The 23,245-nt window shown below is 40.9% G+C and overlaps 2 protein-coding genes across 6 annotated transcripts in view; one reads left to right on the top strand and one right to left on the bottom strand.

Moving 5' to 3' along the window:
- CDC123 (cell division cycle 123) overlaps positions 1-23,245 on the top strand; it is a 350,374-nt gene that overhangs the window by 254,882 nt on the left and 72,247 nt on the right. The gene's annotated exons all lie outside the window — the stretch shown is intronic.
- NUDT5 (nudix hydrolase 5) overlaps positions 1-23,245 on the bottom strand; it is a 57,209-nt gene that overhangs the window by 29,473 nt on the left and 4,491 nt on the right. For 4 of the 5 annotated variants that reach the window (XM_060778274.2, XM_060778277.2, XM_067468874.1 and 1 more), the window contains exons 2-5: positions 13,425-13,531; positions 7,148-7,215; positions 6,158-6,210; positions 2,150-2,257 (exon numbers count right to left, since the gene is read on the bottom strand). In XM_060778274.2, the coding sequence (XP_060634257.2) occupies positions 2,150-2,257; positions 6,158-6,210; positions 7,148-7,215; positions 13,425-13,487 (292 nt within the window). In that variant the 5' untranslated portion in view covers positions 13,488-13,531. Of the gene's footprint in view, positions 1-2,149; positions 2,258-6,157; positions 6,211-7,147; positions 7,216-13,424; positions 13,532-16,879; positions 16,968-23,245 lie in introns of those variants that run through there. The other variant, XM_060778276.2, reaches the window with a different exon arrangement.

Raw genomic sequence — 23,245 nt, 5'->3', positions numbered from 1 at the left:
TTATCCAAAATGCTTGAGGCCATATTTTTTATTTCAGGTTTTTGAATATCTGTGTTGCATATGCAACAGTAAATGAGGGATGAGGAAAAAAGGGGCAAGTCATATGTTTGCTGATTTTTTTTCTTGAAGTAGTTTGTAAAGGTTTTTCCGCCTCAGGTACAAAAACACCATGGGCATTTTAAGGTACTGTTATACAAACATGGACATTTTTAGGTACTATCTACCTTGCCACACAGAAGGGATGTGCTCTTCTGCCACGGCACAAAAGTGCTTGGGCTAGGTTTGTGAGCAGATATTCTTGCATTTGGACTTTAAATAGGGATGAGGGAAAATATTTTTCATGTAAAAAGAAAGATGCAGAAGTGTTTGAAATTTGACCTCTCAAGTGCTTTGACAGATCTCCTAATGCTCTGCTGATTTAAGCAGTTTTCCCACCACCTATCCCAGACAGCAGATGTGAACCATATAGGGCAGTGGTTCTCAACCTGTGGTTCCCCAGGTGTTTTGGCCTACAACTCCCAGATATCCCTGCCAATTTACCAGCTGTTAGGATTTCTGGGAGTTGAAGGCCAAAACATCTGGGGACCCACAGGTTGAGAACCACTGATATTGGGGAAAGATGTATCAAGCACTGGAGGCTGGAAACACAGAACAGGTATCTTCTGTAATCTCCTTGCGGGTTTTTTTCCGTGCCAAAGGACAATGGCTCTCTCACTCCACCCCACTCCCATCCTTTACATACAAACAAATATTTAAGATACACATACATATCTAAAGTTGGCCCTTTGTTTCATTCAATGGGGGGGAAACATGTCCTCATGGTCAAAAATAAAATGTAAGAGTACCTGCAGACACTGAGTCAGTTCTGAGAATGCTCCCTAATTCACATGACCCTATTTTGCTTTCCTGGATTGTTTACGAACATGAAGGCAAAGTTCTCTGATTCAGGCATAATTTAAACTTAAACAGGATGATTCTCTGATTCAGGCTTAATTGTAACTTAAAATGAGTAAGATGTTGGCACCAAAGGCATCACATGATTGGCCCTTGAAGACGGCTCGGAAATTTCAATTGGTACAACGGGCGGCAGCCAGGTTACTAACTGGAGCGACTTACAGGGAGCGGTCAACTCCCCTGTTTAAGGAGCTCCACTGGCTGCCGTTCATTTTCCAGTCCCAATTCAAGGTGCAGGTTCTTACCTACAAAGCCCTGAACGGTTTGGGACCCGCCTACCTGCGAGACCCACGCGATCTCTTCAATCATCTGGAGAGGCCCTGCTCTTGCTCCCTCCCCCTTCGCTGGCACAATTGGTGGGGACGAGGGAGAGGGCCTTCTCTGTGGTGACCACCCAACTCTAGAACTCACTTCCTAAGCATATTAGGCAAGCCCCCACATTGACAGTCTTTAGGAGGAGCCTGAAAAGGTGGCTGTTCCAGTGTGTCTTCCCTGAATAAGGAAATAATTCCCAGCTAAATGTCCTCAGAAGCACTTTAACTACTCGTTGGGTTGCTCTCCCTTCTACCAGATACATCCTACCTCTGTTCATGCCCAGTGTTTATTTTTTAAATTTTAAACTATTACATTTGGCCCGGCCATAGGTTTTTAAAATCCTTACGTGTTATTGTTTATATGTGAGTTATATTAATGGTATTATTTTTGCTTATTGTATTTTGTTTTATTGATGTGTTGTTGGGCTTGGCCTCATGTAAGCCGCTCCAAGTTCTCTTGGGGAGATGGTGGCGGGGTATAAATAAAATATTATTATTATTATTATTATTATTATTATTATTATTATTATTATTAGAGAAAGCAAGAGAAGGAGAACTCAGCTGAACTGCTCATTCCTAGTTTCATAAACCATGGTTTAAAAGGTCCTGAATGAAAGTTTAAATCAGGTCATATCAGATGATCAATTGGGCTGTATGTTGTTCTTTTAAATAGCTAAATAACTAAGGGTGTCCTTTTGAATAGCTCCCTTTGGACTAGGCTTGTGCTGTAAAGTACTCTAGAGCAACCCATGTATATTTATAATCTCTTGTCATTGAACGGACAACAAGACTTTCGATCTGTTTTGTGGGTAATTCATTGGAGGAAACAGCAAGGCGCTCATGTGAAAACGAGCCAAGCAAAAACAAAGGGAAGTACCTACCTGCAGGGAACTCCAGGCAATAGGCTCCCATGGGAGGCCTAAACTGTTTCACTAAGACAACACAGTCATAATGAAGAGTCCTTTGCAACACAGGAATAACAGCAACACCTGCCAATGTGGTGAAGACATTTGCAAAAATACAGATAAAAGACTCCATTTGAAATGCATAAAGCTCAGTTACACACTTATGACACATGTCAACTTTCTTGCCGCTGTCCTCACTTAAAAAAATTACATTTTGTTCCCACCCTTCCTCAGGATGTTTTAGAAGGTTCCCAGCTTTCAGATTTTATTTATTTATCATGTCAGAAGCAAACCAAACAGTTGCATTGCATTTTTTAACAAACAAACAAACAAAACACAAAGTTTGCAAGCTTGGTAGTTGATTATAGAATCATAGAATCATAGAATCAAAGAGTTGGAAGATACCTCATGGGCCATCCAGTCCAACCCCCTGCCAAGAAGCAGGAATATTGCATTCAAATCACCCCTGACAGATGGCCATCCAGCCTCTGTTTAAAAGCTTCCAAAGAAGGAGCCTCTACCACACTCCGGGGCAGAGAGTTCCACTGCTGAACGGCTCTCACAGTCAGGAAGTTCTTCCTCATGTTCAGATGGAATCTCCTCTCTTGTAGTTTGAAGCCATTGTTCCGCGTCCTAGTCTCCAGGGAAGCAGAAAACAAGCTTGCTCCCTCCTCCCTGTGGCTTCCTCTCACATATTTATACATGGCTATTATATCCCCTCTCATAGAATCATAGAATTAAATGTCCTTTGACCAGTAGCTGGGCACTTGGAGTGCCTCTGATGTTACTATAAGAAGGTCCTCCATGTAGCAGGGCTCAGGTTGCATTGCATTAGCTTTCAGATAAATAGAGTACATACTTTTGAGTGGTACTATCAGGAGGAGAAAAGGTGAGGGCTTGGTTTCTCCTGATAACACCACTCAAAAGCATTACCAGTGATGTATTTATCTGAAAACGGGGAACCTTCTAAGACATCCTGAGAAAGGAGATGTCTTAGAAGGAAAAAACCAAGCCTCCACCTTTTCTCCTTCTGATTTGTATTTACTGCAATACTTCCACAATTCTTTCCTAAATATCAGAGCCTGATAAAAACCTTGTGAAAGAGTGATCAAGAAGAATACAGAAGAAATTGAACCTGGATCTCCACAATCTCAATCCAGTATTTTAAGTATCATATTATACATATATTATACTGTTTAGAGCAGTGATTCTCAATCTGTGGGTCCCCAGGTGCAGGTTATCACCTACAAAGCCCTAAACAGTTTGGGATCCGCCTACCTTCGTGACCGTATCTCTCTCCATGAACCAACCCGTCCCTTCGATCTTCGGGAGAGACCCTCCTTTCACCCCTGCCAATCTCACAGGCTCGTCTTGTGAGCACAAGGGAGAGAGCCTTCTCCTCTGTGGCTCCCCAACTCTGGAACTCATTACCTGGAGAGATCAGGAAAGCCCCTACACTAGGAATGTTTAAAAAGAACCTTAAAACCTGGCTCTTCCGCTGCGCCTTTGACAAGGAGGTGTACAACACAACACTACTGCTCCCCTCAACGCTTCTGTTACTGGAGTACATGTGTCCCCCCCCCCCATGGGAAGTTTAGTTTAACAACCTTGTGTATCTTTATGAGCTCCCTGCAAATAACGTGCTCCTATTATTATCTCATTAGTGTTTTTAACATTTTACACTGTACATGTGGCCCGCCCACTGTTTACTGCGATTGTATTTTTTGTTTATTGTAATGCTATTTTGCTATTGTATTTTTTTCTCTTCCATGTAATTTTGATGATGTTGCTTGCCATTTATGTTTTCATTTAATTTTGATATAATATGTTGTTCAGGCTTGGCCCCATGTAAGCCGTTCCGAATCCCCATCGGGGAGATGGTGGCGGGGTATAAATAAAGATTATTATTATTATTATTATTATTATTATTATTATTGCCTATAACTCCCAGAAATCCCAGCCAGTAAAGCTTTTAGGATTTCTGGGAGTCGAAGGCCAAAATGTCTGGGGACCCACACATCGAGAACCACTGGTTTAGAGGAAGTCACATACAACTTTCTGCATTCAAGGACCATTTTCTGGTATTTAAAATATGTGTGGTATTTCATCACTGTCTCTTTGAGGAACCTATGGGGGGAGTTTCTGAGAAATACCATGCTCTCCCAGAACAAAACAGTGCTAGTTTAGAAATCCCAAGTGAAAATCTCTTAAGCCCCTTCTACACTGCCATATTATCAAAGCAGATAATCCGGAATTTATATGGCAGTGTAGAAGGGGCCTTAAAGTCAATGTTAAGAGAACTAATGTGACATCCTAATTTTACATAAGCAAGTAAGTATGAGTACAGTCTCGATAAAATAGTACTTACAGTCTTGATAAAATAGTAAAAAGTAGAGACATCAGACTGGCAACAAAGATCCGCCTAGTCAAAGCCATGGTATTCCCTGCAGTAACCTACGGATGTGAGAGCTGGACCACAGGGAAGGCTGAGCGAAGGAAGATAGATGCTTTTGAACTGTGGTGTTGGAGGAAAGTTCTGAGAGTGCCTTGGACTGCGAGAAGATCCAACCACTCCATCCTCCAGGAAATAAAGCCCAACTGCTCATTGGAGGGAAGGATACTAGAGACAAAGTTGAAGTACTTTGGCCACATCATGAGGAGACAGCAAAGCCCAGAGAAGACAATTATGCTGGGGAAAGTGGAAGGTAAAAGGAAGAGGGGCCGACCAAGGGCAAGATGGATGGATGGCATCCTTGAAGTGACTGGACTGACCTTGAAGGAGCTGGGGGTGGTGACGGCCGACAGGGAGCTCTGGCGTGGGCTGGTCCATAAGGTCACGAAGAGTCGGAGACGACTGAACGAATGAACAACAACATGAGTACTATGCTTCAATGCCTTGTCTCTTTCTTTTCATGCCCTGATCATAAAAGAGGGGTCGGTGAGAAGATGGAAATGTCATTGTTGGCATCAATAACATATCTGGGGGGCAAAGTATTTATATGGAACATTATTCCCTCACTCAGTTCCAAAGAGTCTCATAACATTTTTTTTTTAAATGAGTTAATAAGAGCCCTTGCACTTTTGCTTAAAGCAGGGGTCCTCAAACTAAGGCCCGGGGGGCCGGATACGGCCCTCCAAGCTCATTTACCCGGCCCTCACTCAGGGTCAACCTAAGTCTGAAACTATTTGAAAGTGCACAACAACAACAACAACAATCCTATCTCATCAGCCAAAAGTAGGCCCACACTTTCCATTGAAATACTAATAATTTTATATTTGTTAAAACTGTTCTTCATTTTAATTATTGTGTTGTTTTAAAGTGTTTTTTGCACTACAAATAAGATATGTGTGGTGTGCATAGGAATTCATTCATGTTTTTTTCAAATAATAATCCAGCCCTCCAATAGTTTGAGGGACTGTGACCTGGCCCTCTGTTTAAAAAGTTCGAGGACCCCTGGCTTAAAGTCTAGAAGGCACAACACAAAAGGAAAAAGGGATGGGGAAAGGAAAGGAAACGAAACTCAGGTTCTTAAAGTTAAAAGTTCTAAAAATGACCAGCAGTAACAGAATCGGTTCCAACAGAAGAGGGGAAAACATTAGCAGACTTCTAACAGAGAAGATGGGAAAGATCCTACTTGCCTTCCCTCTCTTGCTGCGGTCTGTCAAGGGAGAGTTGATGAAGGGAAAAGCTTGACAGACAGGGGTCCTGTGCTGATACATGTTATTGCTAGGTGTTGTTAACCTTTGTAATGATTATATGAAATGGAAACATACTATCATCATCTGAATCATTTAAGTAATTAGGAAATGTGCGTGTTACAGTAAACACTGAAGTACATAGACCATTCCAGACGGTTTTGTTGCAGAACTTTCTAATGTATACCCTGGGTTTTTTTAGAGTAATTTATTTAGGAAATTTAATATTTACTGGTGACTGAGATTTGTTTGTTGGTTTTTACGCTAATGAACCAACAATTAGCTTACCATCAGCAGAGATGCCCTCTCTTCTGGTAGTACGCTTCACAGTTTCCCATATTCTATCAAAATGGAGGAAATGGGAAGAAGAAAAATGTTAGATGAAGTGCATACATTCCATAACTGAGAAACACTTCCTGACTTTTCTGAAATAATCTCTCCTTCAGAACAAAAGGTATTTTATAGAAGTATAAAGCTCTCACAAGAGTGACTGCATTGTAAAGAAATAAACATCACATACTAATTTCAACCTAAATTCAGCAGATTCAAAATCTTACAATCTTTATATATTATGAAATTTAGGCAAACATGTAGGACTTAGTCCCTTCCCACTTCCCAGTTTTGCCTTTATTAGTCAAGACAAAAGGCCTCTTCTCTGCCCATTATACATCTTACACACCAGCTTCTCTAATTTCAAAGAATCCCAGGGTCCTTCCAGACAGGATCTATATCCCAGGATCTGATCCTAGGTTTCTGCTTTAAACTGGATTATATGAGTCCGCACTGCCAGATAACCTGGGATAAACAGAAAACCTGGGATCAGATATAGGGCCTGTCTGGAAGGGCCCCCAAAAAGCAAGAAAAATATGAGGAACAATATTTTTTAAACAGAGATGCACAAGCCTTTTGCCTATAGAAATAACTGCTTGCATAGCTAGGAAATATTTCATTTTTCTACTGAGCTCTTTTGGTAAGTAGTTGTTTTGGCAGTCACAAGCTATTGTATTTCACTCCCATCCTATACAAACTGAGATCATATCCTAGAACACAGCCCACAACCTCTTGTGGTTGTGTATGGCAGTGAAAAATGGGCTGGCATATGCAAAAAATGGGAAGGCATATGCAAAAAATCTATCAGTTACCATTGATTGGACCTGAGAAATGCATTGGAGCCCAAGGGTTCACCAGAGTTCCCCAGAATACAGTTTGAAATCTACTGGTTCACAAAACAGGTTCTTTAATAGGTCATGAAATGATGCATTCGAAATAAGGGCTTACCTTGTTTTACCGGTGGGATCAAGGTAAGTGGTCTGATTGAGCTTCACCCATTTTCTCTCAGTAATTGTCTTTTAAATAGAGAAAAATCAATTAAAGATCAAAAGCTATGTCTGTAAAATGCTGATCATGAACAGAAGCATTCCCTCCCCCCCCAAAAAAACCCCACCCACATTACTATTAGCATTACTGTAGGCAGTGTGGAAAACAGAAGCCATCGGTAGTAAGAACTTAAACTTAGAAACTGTGAAGTCTTACCTAGTCCAACATTTTGGTCATAAACTAGACAATGAGTTGGCTATGAAAGATGAAGATTGTGAGTGTTGCAACATCCACCCACACCCAAATGGGAAGATATCTAACTATTTCTGCATCACAAATTGTAAGAACTAATTGTGAAGAAGGTGATATCTTGAAGCTCTGAATAAAGAATGCCTGCAAAAAAGTGTTGCGTGGTCTTCCTTTTGTGAGACAAAGATGGGGGAACTTACTGATTTTAGGTTTTGCTTGATAGTAGATGAATGTTATTTATTATTTGCTTCCATTTTAACCCCACCTTTCTCATCCCTGTAGGGTGATTCAAGGCGGCTTACAACTCCAGCAAGATTTAATGCCGTTTAAAACATAATCATAATATATGTCTCGTCAACTAAAACAATTAAAACAGTCAAGCAAATAAACACATAGAATAATAACAGATTAAAACATATAGAGTTTGTGGTGCCATTCATCCATAATCTTTGCTCATAATCCTTATTCAGACTGTGTAGAAACTGTAATAGCTTATTCTTCAAAAGCTTGAGAACAGAGCCATGTCTTCGACTTTTTTCTGAAAATCGGAAGAAATGGGGCCTGCCTGATGTCGCTGGGGAGGGAATTCTACAGCCGGGGGGCCACCACTGAGAAGGCCCTGCCTCTCGTTCTCACCAATGTTTAAAGGAACGGTGTAACCAAAATTACATTTAATGGAAGTACACTGATAAAGGTTATAGTCATCATAGAGACATGCAGTTTATGTGTACAAGTGTTAGTTTTAGTTTATTGGTTTAAAAATAGCCTTTGGCTATTTTTGTTTTTTATCTGTTTTTTTGTTATTTTTTATTTAAACATATACAGACAATGTGCATGTGTTCAATAAAATATTTCAAAGAGAAATTTTTGCAAACATGACTTTAAGAAAGTATGAGACTGAACTTACAACATTTAGAACAAACATGTTAAAAGGTTATCGCTAGTGGAGTTTGTTTTACAGCTCAGTTTTTTATGGGCAGCACTAAACTTTTGCTTGCTGATAAGTAAAGAGGGAAAGTGAGATATTTGTACAATGTGAACTAGATACAGAATGACTCACTAAATTGAGCTTTCTTCTTCCAAACAAGAAGAAATAGTATGAAATTATTTTAATTCACTTGGTGACAAAACTGAAATGCTCCATCTGTTTGACCTAAATGAATTGGAAGAAACTTCACTTGTAATACATTCGTGTATGAACTAACTCAATTTAAACTCCCCACAGTAAAATATGACAAGAACATAATCATCCTTCAGACTGTGGACTTCTCTGACTTTTTTCAGTGTAGTTTTAGCTCAGAGATAATGGCTGGCATCTTGTTAGTGGCTTATACATAATGTAAGTGCATCTTACATACTGTATGCCTAAGTCCCTCTCTGGACAGGGTGCAGAGGGCCATACTTTTGCCCATGCACTGAGGTTATATGTGATAAAGCATCTTCACCTATGCATGTTACAAAAATCTGCATACTAAACTGGGAAAACTATTACAGAAAATTTGGTAGAACACCTTATATTAGAAAAGCTTTGCATGAATATGAATGCTAATATCTAAGTATCAAAAAAAGAATGCAGGAACGGGATACAGTTATGACTAAATATGAGAAAAAGATATGGTTTGTCCATGCATATACCTAAATCTCAGCAGACCTCTAAGGAGTACCATTTATTTATTTATTATTTACGACATTTATATGCTGCCCTTCTCACCCCAAAGGGGACTCAGAGTGGCTAACAAAGTATATATACATACAATATATTATTAACATAGTGCAATATCAGTTTTAAATATTGTACTATATCAATTATACTGTAATATTATTAGTAATATTACATGTAATATAAATATATAATTATAATATATTAGTAGTAGTAGTATTATATTGTATTACATTATAATATTATATATATATATATATTACCATGCTTAATTATTACTAATATAGTTGTTTCGTGATTCAACTTTTATAAGCAAATGCATCGTATCTGTTCATTCATGCCTGACTGAAATTTACATTTCTGCCAGAACAGAAGAGCTTAATTTGTAACTAACTGAAGTAGACTGAAAAAGAAGAATAAAAGTGAGAAACACAGTAGGAAACATAGCTGGAATCAGTGTTAGTTGGGAGGAGGCGGAAGGAAAGAAACAATCCATATGTACATTTGCTGTTGATAGACAGGAAAGCTGGTGGAAAAGGGAATCCAACACACTAGTCCTTTTCCTGAAAGTTTAGTTCCCTAAATAAACCCTTCTGTTATGTCAACTTTATTTATATATTGCTCTAATTTGCACCCTGGCTTTCTGCTAAAAGGCACTCAAAGGTGACTGGCAATAATGCAATATAAAGCAAAAAGAATATTTTCTGTTCTACAGCACAGTAGCCTATGCGCCAAAGGCCTGCATGAATGGAAAAGTCCTTGCCTGCCAGGGGAAGCTCAATGGAAAGGATGCAAACCCTGTCTCCCACAGCAGAGGATTTCGAGTTCAAATGGGCACTGAAAAGTGTAGCTGCTCCCCAAACAAAACATGTGTCCTAATCTGGGTGGACTTTAGAGCAAAAAATTTCACTCCACAATCCTTATTTGCACAGTAGTTTATTTCAGGAAGGCCCTACTCCTGTATAGTTCTGTAAATAGTGACAGTGGTTATACTTTGGATCCAAATATAATGTGATCAGTCACCAGACTGGTATGCTATATGCCTACTTACTGTGGCTTCCTAATGGCCCCTACAGAGCAGAACCTTGAATGAGATCCCAGGGAATGTCATATACATGTATTATGATTGACAGTGCAAACCTGGCCAGAGAACAGAAGACGATCACATAGCCAGAGGCATCATTTGTGACTTTAGGAGAGAAATCCCAGCTACAAAGAGAGAAAAAGAACAAAAACACAGCAAGTAGCAATAGCAGAAATCAGTGTGAGAGGAAAAGCAAGGAAGTGGGATTTTAAGGCCCTAACCCCATGCACTCTTGCTAGGGAGCAAATCTGACTGATCATAGTGGGGCCTGCTTCCAAGTAGGTATATATAAGATTGTACGGTGTCTTTGGGTACATCTATATGTAAGAAGTCCTAATGAGAGGCACATTAGAAGTGCAGTGGAAAAAAAGCAAGAGCTGTTTTATTTATTGAAATATTTTTGAATTACAATATTTATATTGTTAAATATTTTCTTCAGGCAAACAGGCGATGGGCAGACCTAAAGCAGAATCAAGACTCCAAGAAATTAGGATGTGTTTTAAATCGATTTAGAAAAGCTATTTTTAACGACTAAGGGAGAACAATCAAACTCCATGAGGAAGAACTTCCTGACTGTGAGAGCCGTTCAGCAGTGGAACTCTCTGCCCCGGAGTGTGGTGGAGGTTTTTAAACAGAGGCTAGATGGCCATCTGTCAGGGGTGCTTTGAATGCAATATTCCTGCTTCTTGGCAGGGGGTTGGACTGGATGGCCCAAGAGGTCTCTTCCAACTCTATGATTCTATGATTCCATTTCTGCCATACCCAGATATGATGCATATACATTTTCCAACCTAAACATCGCCAGGTATCTATGGATGCTCTTTTTAAAAAATAAGTGTTTGCCACATCAGAGTATACCAGTGAAGATTGAGCAACAACATATTTGGAATGTTACATGGCCAGAATAAAGAACTAGAACTAGATTGTGACCCCCACGCAGTGTTATGACATCAATAGCAAATCATTACCCCAACTAGTCACAGAAGATTTCTCAGAACAGTCAAAGGACAACTGGTTCATTTGAGGGAACTGACAGGTAAACTAGAAATAATGTGGGCCATCGGACATACTAGAAAAGGCAGGAAGTGCAACATGCATCCAAATGGCCAAGAACACCAACTGAGAGGAAGTGAGACACATGCTTAAACAACATTATAGATTAGTGTTTCCCAGCCTTCCTAATGCTGGGACCCCTGAATACAGTTCCTCATGTTTTAGTGACCCCCAACCATAACATTATTTTTGTTGCTACTTCAAAACTGTAATTTTGCTACTGTTGTGAATCGTAATGTAAATATGCAGGATGTATTTTCATTCACTGGACCACATTTGGCACAAATGATATGCCCAAATTTGAATACTGGTGAGGTTGGGGAAATGGTTTTGTCATTTGGGAGTTGTAGTTGCTGGGATTTATAGTTAACCTACAATCAAAGAGCATTCTCAACTCCACCAACTATGGAACAGAACGCCAATATGCCCAAATGTGAACACTGTGGAGCTTGGGGAAAATAGACCTTGACATTTGGGAGTTGAAGTTGTTGGGATTTATAGTTAATCTACAATCAAAGAGCACTCTGAACCCAGCCCATAAGGGATATGCACCAAACTCAACACACTACCTACATGGCCAACATTGATTACTAGTGGGGTTGAGGGGACTGTTTCTGCATTTTGGGAGTTGTCATTCACAACACCAAAAAGAAAGAGAAGGACAGGCATAGAGATATTCAGCCTTCTCTGCCAAAAGGGTTCCTAAGACCATCAGAAGTACGTGTTTTATAATGGTCTTCGGCGACCCCCCTGAAACCCTCTCACGACCCCCTAAGGGTTCCCGACCCCCAGGTTGAGAAACACTGTTATAGATGATGAACTAGCTCCTCTGAAAAATACTGGAATACTGCCTACTAATGTAGCTCCACGTTGTCCAGCATATCTGATAAAATAAATCTCTTTTCTAAGTAGTATTAAAAGAGAGTGGGATATTATAACAAAAAGGTGGGGGATGTTTTCAGATGTTTTGATCTTCCAGATGTTATGACCTACAGCTTCTACCAGCCTCACCCAGAATGACCATAGTAAAAAACACAGCGTGTTAATGGCCATTTGGAGAGCTTAGGGCTCCCTACAAGGATCATTTGGCCTTCCAGGAATTGACAGATTCCAAGTGGTGAAGAATGCTGCAAGTTGCAATTCAGCAACACTTGGAGGCCCATGTGATTCCTACCCAACCCATTCTTTAGGCTTAACCAAATCTTCTCAAGTTTTTGAACAAAACAGCACTTTCTACTTGTGAAGGCTCACTACAAGATTTGGAATACTGGAGCTTTTCCATGTCTCTATCTGTGCATCTGAGAAAATGGATTAATATCATAGAATCATAGAGTTGGAAGAGACCTCATGGGCCATTCGATCCAACCCCTTGCTAAGAAGCAGGAAAATTGCATTCAATCGCATCCATGAATTCTAAAATATGAATTCTAAAACATAAAGATGCTGCTAGAATCTTCTCTCCCTTTTCCTTTTTAAGAAATTCACTTTCTGATTCTGTAAGTTTCTGCCATACACACTAGATATCAGAAATGCTAGAGGTGATGGAAGCTATGATGTTCCTCTTTTACGTATTTACTCTGACATGATCTGGAATACCCTAATTCCATTAGTTTTAGAGTGAATGCATTGTTTACAAACTGCATTCCAGAGGGCACATTCCTAACTCTGTTTGCGATTGATGTCTTGATTCAAGTTTAAGTAATACCATAGCACACATATATTGTAAAACGCTTCTGCCAGGACTTCATCGATCCTTATGCTTAATTTCCCAAAAATATCGAATTACTTCCACACAGTTAATGAACTGAACAGAAGAACTGCCTTTATCCAATCTCCCATCCTGACCAAGAAAAACCACACAAAAACTAGGGCAGAATCTCCGCTCAGCCATAGAAACCCACTGGGTGACACCAGGGTGTCACACACTCTGAGGCCATTAAAAAAAACACACACACAATAGGATCACCATAGGAATGCCGTAAGTCGAAAACAACCTCAAGGCACACAACAATAATGCAAGGCAAAGAAAAATGGTTTTGCAAAATCATATAAAGCTGGCCTTTTTATATTTGAGCCAATGGGAATATTTCATTTGCAGAGAGTTACTAAGGGATATGCTAATATGCCGACCACCACTTGAACATAATAAACTGTTTTGAAAAACATCCCCCTTTCCCCAAAATAATACATACCTCTTCTTTAATTATGGATTCTTGGGTGGGTTTTGGAGCTCCAGTCGATGCTTCTCCTTCCATGTTAGGGATGTCAGTTGTTCACCTCGAGCCCAAAGTCCACCTTTCTACAAACCAGAGTCAATATTTGCTTTGAGGCTAAAGTCAGGCCATTCATTCTTTTCATTGTTAATTTAAAAATCATCCCTATGGCAAATGTTAACATAAAATGTAGCCCCCAAATGAGATGAAAAATTAATGTGTTGACTGGATATTCACTCACCAATTACATTTTTTGGCGAAGTGTTATTTTCGGACAACATTCTGCCTTCACCTCATTGGAATGTTTGGGAAACAATCCAATTTAGATCAAAGGGTAATCCATGTCACAATGAAGACTAAAACTTTGGATTATGATAAATTGGTTAGTACTGGGGGAAAACAACTACTTTAAAAAGGGGATATTTATTGTTTCAAAAGCTAGGAAGGAGAGATAGATGGAAGGATCACATAAACTTCTTTCCACTCAAAGAAATTATACAACCTGCTGACCCAGTCTGCGTGAAATTTTGTTAGTTATGACCACATAGAGTAGACCCATTCAATCAATAGCCAACTGGTGAGTCAACACAAATGTAAATCTCACTGATTCAATGCTTCTACTTTATTTTATTTATTTGCGATATTTCTAACCCGTTTTTCTCCAGTCTGAAGGCAACTCAAGGCGGCTTTACTTTAATTAGACTTAATAGCAGAATTCAAGGCTGTTCTTTTAAAAAATGCAAATCCATGCAGATTGAATTGCATACGTTATTTAAAATTAAACTACACTTACATTTAAAATGTCTTTCATCAATATTTCTTTCATTCCTTCTAAACACTCATCTCCTTCAACACTAAATGTTCTAACTAGGGCTGTGCAATCAACAAAAAATGTTTCAATGGTTATTACAAAACTGGTGTTTTGTTTCTAAAGAATCATTAGTAAAAATTTCGTTAGTACAAAAGTAATGAAATTTTGTTATTTTTTCGTTACAGTAATTGTGCAAGTGGGGAAAATTCAGGGGATTCTTCCTCATTTTATAGCTATTGGGGTGAAACTTGTTACAATGGTAGAATACATTTACCACTGTTAGCCCATTAAGTTTTAGAACATTTCATTTATACATGTATCTTTGTGGAATTTTCAACAGTTTAATAAATAACATTTTTTTAAACTACAAGAGCCATCTCCCTGAATTTTCTTATACAATGACATGAGGTAACAGGGAATCATTTCCCCCAACTTTCAGAAATATTCATACATCTACTGATTTTAGTAATTTTTTTTAACTTTTGACAAAAATGTTTTTTTAAGCCACAACAGCTAGCTCATTAAATGCTCTCATATTAAGCAACAGAACTTCAATTTAAGCATTTCTTCACAGCCCAGCACAGAGATTTACTTACTAGAAGAATCAATCAGTCCTCCTCTGTGCAGATTCAACAATTTATTGGAATTCTGACTGGCTGCTGCTACGGAGGGAAAAATCTCTTCCCTCTCCTGACTGGAGCTTTCTGATGCGGAGCAGCATTCTGGGAAATATAGTTTAGGGCAGGGCCTTTTGAATTCTCTGGCATAGGGCTCCTTGCCTTCCCAAACTACATTTCCCAGAATTCTGTGATTTCTCTGTCTCTTTCACAGCAAACTCTGCTTTTTCCCTGCTGCTTCCCTTTCCTAATGGCGAGAGACCCCCTCGTCGACTTATCACGTCGCAAGTACAAATTCAACAAATTTGATGACTAATGAAAAAACTGCACACCCCTTAATACACCACCAAATATAAAATGACAAAGACATAAAGAAAAAATCCCTAGTTTTTACCTGACAATACAAATTGTTATTTAGCGATTATTTTGTACTGAGGCTTCAAAACAATGTTTTCAAATACCTCAATAATATATAGATTATATTTCAACCACTAGATTTGAATTAGCAAAATTATTCTGATCACACGAGAAGTATCATACTGCTAAAAATATTCAAACAGCAACCAAGTCCAACATCAAAGAGTTCGACAACTTTACTACAGAAGCGAGACAACACTAAAACCAGTAGAATTTAGCAGTAGCATCACTGGTGGGAAGCCTGTGTGTGTATCTATAGTTTTTGTGCAGTGTTCCAGCAGAAGTTTGTTATTTTAAACATTTAGATAGATAGATAGATAGATAGATAGATAGATAGATCCTTGTCTGATAAATACAACCACAACCAATTTTCATAAACTCAGCTTCCATATACTGTATCAATATACCTATAAGGTCAAAACTCTATGCTAATTCACTTTTTGATGCTCCCAATGCACATGCAAATACACTATTGAATAAAGGTACACAAGAACAACACATTCCTGTGGAACAAACATTTTAGAAACTGCAAAATGCATCAAAGGCAGCAAATAGTTAGACTTAAATTTCAAGTACAAGCCTGCATAATTTTATATATCTCCATTACAGAAGAATCTGGATTTGAATACTGAACACTGAACTCTTGCAATACTGCAATAAAAATTTGATTTTGATAAGACTAGCAACACAGCCATTTTATCATAAACAATTCTTCAAATCTGTTGATGATTCCCACCTCCCCCGACCATGACAGTGTTAAAACACAGTAAAGTTAAAAGACACAATTTGCTTCCATTAATCTGGCCCAATATGGATACTTAACAATATACCATGGGCCCTTTCACACAGCCATGATGTCAGAATATATTGGCTATTATCAATATATTGGCCTTGATACACAAAATATCAAGGCCAGAATATCAAAGCAGATAACCCACAATATCTGCTTTGAATGGGATCATCTGAATCCTCACTGCCATATAATCCAGTTCATTGTAGATTTTACACAGCTATGTGGAAGGGGCCTTTGTAACACGATTTTGTTCTTGGATTATAAATGTCATTTCCTAATTGGGTCTCTCATTAAAAATGCAAAAAAAGTTTAATAAACTTTTAAAAACTTTGTTTTTGCGGGATATCCTGCAGAACATTTTGCTAAAGTTTTTCAATGTATATCTCATATAGCAGTGGTTCTCAACCTGTGCGTCCCCCAGGAGTTTTGGCCTACAACTCCCAGAAATCCCAGCCAGTTTACCAGCTGTTAGGATTTCTGGGAGTTGAAGGTCAAAACATCTGGGGACCCACAGATTGAGAACTGCTGCCATAGAGTCTCAACCAGTTTAACATGGTTTGTGGCCACCACAAAAATAAAGCTTCTGGAGTATAACAACTACTTTCAAAGTAAGTGCTGCATAATTAAATAGGAATAACACTGTTAATTGAAGAACAGAATCTTTTTCAAATTTTGTTGCATCATGTAATTTCTTAGTGATTTGCACAAATGGTGAATAGTTTGGGTAGGATTGCCAAGCAAATTCAAAGGGTATTTTTGAGGCATGGTGTTAAACGAGCAAGTTATCTCCACTCACCTCTTCCTCCTTCCCTAAAATACACTGTTGCTCTCTGTAGTTTACATTTTGAGAAAAACAGAGTAATTGCTCATAAATAAAAACATTCTGCAGAAGAAGACGGCAAAGCAGGAAGGCCGATTCTTCAAACTGAAGAGGCTGATGATTGGGCAAAGTCCCCTGAGCACAGGAATGGGAAACACACATCACTATGCCTTAAAGGGGCACCTCTTCATGGAGTACAAATAAAAATTGGAAATGTGGGACAAATTGGTTTCTAAACAGACTCTCTGGCACTGCAATCTATAAGTCTGCTTTGAGCTTCCTCATGACGAGATCTGCTGATAGGGAGGATTCTATCTTGGTGCTTTACGATGAGATAATGACAGTCTTCACTTGTTGTGGGACTTTAAGTCATGAATGATTTGTGGTAAGTCTAAGCTAGTGTTTCTCAATCTCTGCTCCTTCCGATGTTTTGGACATCAGTTCCCATAATTCCTAACTCCTGGTGTAAGAGCTTTTCCCAAAGTGGAGATCAATTACTTGAAGTAAAGGGAGCAGCTTGGGAGAGGTGTACAATCAATGTGTCTAGAAACAAAGGTAGCTAGACCACCAGAAAGAATCATAGAATCATAGAGTTGAAAGAGATCTCATGGGCCATCCAGTCCAACCCCCTGCCAAGAAGCAGGTATATTGCATTCAAAGCATCCCTGACGGATGGTCATCCAGCCTCTGTTTAAAAGCCCCCAAAGAAGGAGCCTCCACCACACCCCGGGGCAGAGAGTTCCACTGCTGAACAGCTCTCACAGTCAGGAAGTTCTTCCTCATGTTTAGATGGAATCTTTCTTGTAGTTTGAAGCCATTGTATTGTCGAAGGCTTTATTTAAAAATTCTAAAATTGCAACAGCAAAAACAGCAGAGAGAAAAACAGGCAGGGACATCTAATCACCTTTCAAGAAGAGTTTGCTCCAGGCACAGTCAGCCCATTGTATGCTAATCAAGTTGGTCAGTTGAAAGATTCACACCTAGCCCAACTTACAAAAGCCCTTTGTCTCACCCTGGTCATTCCACAGATATATAAACCCCTTTTTTCCCAGCTCCAGCAGACCTCACCTCTGAGGATGCTTGCCATAGATGCAGGCAAAACGTCAGGAGAAATGCCTCTAGAACATGGCCATATAGCCCCAAAAAACCCACAAGGTTTGAAGCCATTGTTCCACGTCCTAGTTTCCAGGGAAGCTGAAAACAAGCTTGCTCCCTCATCCCTGTGACTTCCTCTCACATATTTATACATGGCTATCATATCTCCTCTCAGCCTTCTCTTCTTCAGCAGCTCTTTAAGCCGCTCCTCATAGGGCCTGTTCTCCAAACCCTTGATCATTTTAGTTGCCCTCCTCTGGACACATTCCAGCTTGTCAATATCTCTCTTGAATTGTGGTGCCCAGAATTGGACACAATATTCCAGGTGTGGTGTAACCAAGGCAGAATAGAGGGGTAGCGTTTATTTCTTTATCGTGTCAGGAGCAACAAGACAATTGTATTACATTTCTAACAGAACAAAACAAACAGACAAAACACAAAATTTGCAAGCTTGGTAGTTGATTAAATGTCCTTTGACCAGTAGCTGGCGACTTGGAGTGCCTTTGGTTTTGCCGCAAGATGGTCCTCCATTGTGCATGTAGCAGGGCTCAGGTTGCATTGCAGCAGGTGGTCAGTGGTTTGCTCTTCTCCACACTCGCATGTCGTGGATTCCACTTTGTAGTCCCATTTCTTAAGATTGGCTCTGCATCTTGTGGTGCCAGAGCGCAGTCTGTTCAGCGCCTTCCAAGTCGCCCAGTCGTCTGTGTGTCCGGGGGGGAGTCTCTCATTTGGTATCAGCCATTGGTTGAGATTCTAGATTTGAGCCTGCCACTTTTGGACTCTCGCTTGCTGAGGTGTTCCAGTGAGTGTCTCTGTAGATCTTAGAAAACGATTTCTTGATTTAAGTCATTGACGTGCTGGCTGATACCCAAACAAGGGATGAGCTGGAGATGTCACTGCCTTGGTCCTTTCACTATTGGCTGCTTCTTCCCGGCGGATGTCAGGTGGTGCAATACTGACTAAACAGTGTAATTTCTCCAGTGGTGTAGGGCGCAGACAACCCGTGATAATGCGGCATGTCTCATTAAGAGCCACATATACTGCTTTAGCATGGTGAGATGTGTTCCACACTGGGCATGCATACTCAGCAGCATAGCACAAGGGCAGACGTCTTCACTGTGTCTGGTTGTGATCCCCAAGTTGTGCCAGTCAGCTTTCGTATGATATTGTTTCTAGCACCCATTTTTTTGCTTGATATTCAGGCAGAGCACGGTCCAGAGTGACTCCCAGGTATTTGGGTGCACTGCAATGCTCCAGTGGGATTCCTTCCCAGGTAATCCTCAGAGCTCGGGATGCTCTGAGGCAGCATTACTTCCCTAGATATAGACACTATGCTCCTACTGATGCAAGCCAAAATCCCATTGGCTTTTTTGCCGCTACATGACATTGTTGGCTCATGTTTAACTTGTTGTCCACGAGGACTCCAAGATCTTTTTCATATGTATGGCTCTCGAGCCAAGCGTCCCCCATTCTGTATCTTTGCATTTCATTTTTTCTGCCTAAGTGGAATATCTTGCATTTGTCACTGTTGAACTTCATTTTGTTAGTTTTTGCCAATTTCTCTAATCCGTTAGTATTGTTTTGAATTCTGCTTCCGTCTTCTGGAGTATTGGCTATCTTTCCCAATATTGTGTTGTCTGCAAATTTGATGATCATGCCTTCTAACCCTTCATCTAAGTCATTAATAAAGATGTTGAACAGGACAGGGCCCAGGACGGAACCCTGTGGCACTCCGCTCGTCACTTCTTTCCAGGATGAAGAGGAAGCATTGTTGAGCACCCTCTGGGTTCATCCATTTAACAAATTACAGATCCACCTAAGCGTAGTTTTGCCTAGCCACATTGCACTAGTTTGTTTGCCAGAAGGTCATGGGGGACCCTGTCAAAGGCCTTACTGAAATCCAGGTACGCTACATCCACGGCATTCCCCGCATCTACCCAGCTTGTAACTCTATCAAAAAAAGAGATCAGATTAGTCTGGTATGACTTGTTTTTGATAAATCCATGTTGACTATTAACGATGACCGCATTTGTTTCTAAGTGTTGCCAGAGCACTTCCTTGACAATCTTTTCCAGAATCTTGCCTGGCAATTGTTTGGGTCATCCTTTTTTCCCTTCTTGAAGATTGGGACCACATTGGCCCTGCTGGAACTTCTCCCGTTCTCCAAGAACTCTCAAAGATGATTGCCAATGGTTCCGAAATGACTTTCTCTAGTTCCTTCAATACTCTTGGGTGTAGTTGATCTGGCCCTGGGGACTTGAACTCATTTAGAGCAGCCAGGTATTCCTGGATGACTTGTTTCCCAATATGGGGTTGGATGTCCTCTAATCCCTTATCCACTCCATCTTGCTGAGGTTGAAGATGACTTTCTTTTCATGAGAAGACCAAGGCAAAGAAGATAGGCATCCATATTTTTCAGCTCTAGCAGCCCTAAAACAATGTGGTAGGTAGCCATCAAGATTTATATCGACAGATGCCCATGTTTCCTGCAGTAATATGATGTCAACATTCTTCAGATAAGAAATAAAGCCAGGGTTGGTTTTCTATCCAGCAACATTTCAAGAGAGGAATCTGATGGCAGGAGATTTTTTAAAAATCAATTGCCTTCACCTATGGGCACAATGTCAGTTAGATTTTGCTGGATACAGTCATTCTTAGGATTTACAATCCTAGCCATAGGTAAGGACAAAGTTTTCATGCCAGACTTGCCATTGTTGGTGCTATGGACATTGGTCGTAGTTGGAAACTTGAGTTTGGACTCTAGGGGATAGAATATATCTGGAGGATCCTAATCAAAGGTGATTAGGTCTGATGGTTCTGGGGTGTCGTTTAAGCCATCATCTTTAGAATGACCATGATAGCTATGTAGGCTCAAAAGTGTTCATGGCAACAATGGCACCCCCCTTATCTGCCGGTTTCCACACAATATTCTTGTCATTAGCTAATTCCTTGAGAATTTGCCAATCAGTGCTGGAAAAAAAGTTTTTGTATCTATCCTTGTTGGGAATGCGTTTCAAAAAGATTTTATCACAGACAATTTTATCAAAGGTCTTGATTTCAACAGACAGAACCCTCAGACAGAAATGCATTTCTACATTACAATAATTATCACAGCATACCCCTCAAAAATAATCTACCATACGCACAGATGCTAAGAATCAAACGTAACTGCACCTTACCACAGGACTTCAAACATAACATGGAAATACTGCAAAATCAGTTTAGAGACAAGGGCTATCCTGAATATGTGATTCATAAGGCTAGTACTAAAGCTTCCAGTGTTCCAAGACCTGTTATACTAGAGGATAAGATGAAACCCAGGGATAACAGAGTCGTATGGCCTCTCATTTTGACCAACCTATCTAAACACTTCACTAACTTCCTGAGACCACTGTATGCCATATACATAACTGATAAAGACCAACCGTGATACACAATTCCTTTCTCAAATAACCCGGGCAGCGCGTGGAGGACAAAAATGTGGCGGTGTATGTGCCAGCATTCTGATTGGCCAGCCTGAAAGTTCCAAGATTCGGATTGGCTGCCACTGTGGTGCTATTTGCATATGGTCTCTGATTGGCCAGCTTTACAGGAGCCCCTGGTGGAGAAAAGGGTTCATGACAGAAACGGAGACATGACAGAAGGAAATTTGCATATGGTCTCTGATTGGCCAGCCTCAATTCCAAGATTCCGAGATGACAAAGAGAGGAAAGGAAAAGGCCAGAGGGGGCTGAGTCAGAAAATTACCAATACAGACCAAACTGGGCACACAGAGCCCCCATGACCCACTCTACATCCTACTGCAGTTTGGAGGAGGATGAACCATGGATGTTGGGACTTGCAGTACCATCACACACATTCTGAGACCGCTGTTAACCTCATCCAATGACTGATCAGGACCAAACTTATTTATTTTATTTATTTATTATTTATTTATTTATTAGATGCACTTATTGACCGCCATTCTCAGCCCTTACGGGCGACTCATGGCGGTGTACAGTACACATAAAAAGACAGTTACAGAGGCCAGTATCAACAACATATGACTATACAACAAATACAAACTACATAAAAATCCGCTTCGTCTCTTAGTAGAATCATAGCCAGTCTCATTTTCCTTATACCATTCCAGTTCTCATTACCGTAATGTTGTTGCTTAGCACTTAATTAAATGCCCTCTCGAACAGCCAGGTCTTAAGGCTTTTTCGAAAGGAAATGAGGGAGGGCGCCTGTCTGATGTGTGCCGGGAGAGTGTTCCACAGCCGGGGGGCCACCACCGAGAAGGCCCTCTCCCTCGTCCCCGCCAGCCGTGCCTGTGATGCAGGCGGGATCGAGAGAAGGGCCTCCCCAGACGATCTCAAGGTCCTCGTGGGCTCGTAGGCCAAGATGCGGTCAGAAAGGTATTTTGGGCCGGAACCGTTTAGGGCTTTGTAGGCCAAGACCAGCACCTTGAATTGGGTCCGGTAGCAAATCGGCAGCCAGTGGAGCTGGGACAACAAGGGCGTTGTGTGCTCCCTGCTACCCGCTCCAGTTAGTAACATGGCTGCCGCACGCTGAACCAGCTGAAGCTTCCGGGCCGTCTTCAAGGGCAGCCCCACGTAGAGAGCGTTGCAGTAATCCAGGCGGGATGTGACAAGAGCGTGTACCACCGTGGCCAAGTCAGACTTCCCGAGATACGGGCGCAGCTGGCGCACAAGCCTAAGCTGTGCAAATGCTCCCCTGGTCACCGCTGAAACCTGGGGATCCAGGCTCAACGATGAGTCCAGGGTCACACCCAAGCTGCGAACCTGCGCCTTCAAGGGGAGTGCGACCCCGTCCAGCACAGGCTGTAACCCTATATCCCGTTTGGCCTTGCGACTGACCAGGAGTACCTCTGTCTTGTCTGGATTTAGTTTCAGTTTGTTCGCCCTCATCCAGACCGTTACAGCGGCCAGGCACCGGTTCAGGACCTCGACAGCCTCCTTAGTAGCAGGTGGGAAGGAGTGACAGAGTTGGACATCATCTGCGTACAGATGACACCGCACCCCGAAACTCCGGATGATCTCACCCAGCGGCTTCATGTAGATGTTAAACAGCATGGGGGACAGTATGGAACCCTGTGGCACCCCACAAGTCAAAGGTTGTGGTGCGGAACAGGAGTCCCCCAATGACACCTTCTGGGTGCGACCCTCCAGAAATGACCGGAGCCACCGCAAAGCAATGCCTCCAAGACCCATTTCCGCAAGGCGCCCCAGAAGGATACCGTGG

Source organism: Anolis sagrei, chromosome 5, assembly GCF_037176765.1.
Source record: "Anolis sagrei isolate rAnoSag1 chromosome 5, rAnoSag1.mat, whole genome shotgun sequence".
NCBI lineage: Eukaryota > Metazoa > Chordata > Lepidosauria > Squamata > Dactyloidae > Anolis > Anolis sagrei.
The sequence above is the reverse complement of the archived record's forward strand: the minus strand, read 5'-3'. Positions and strand labels throughout refer to the sequence as shown.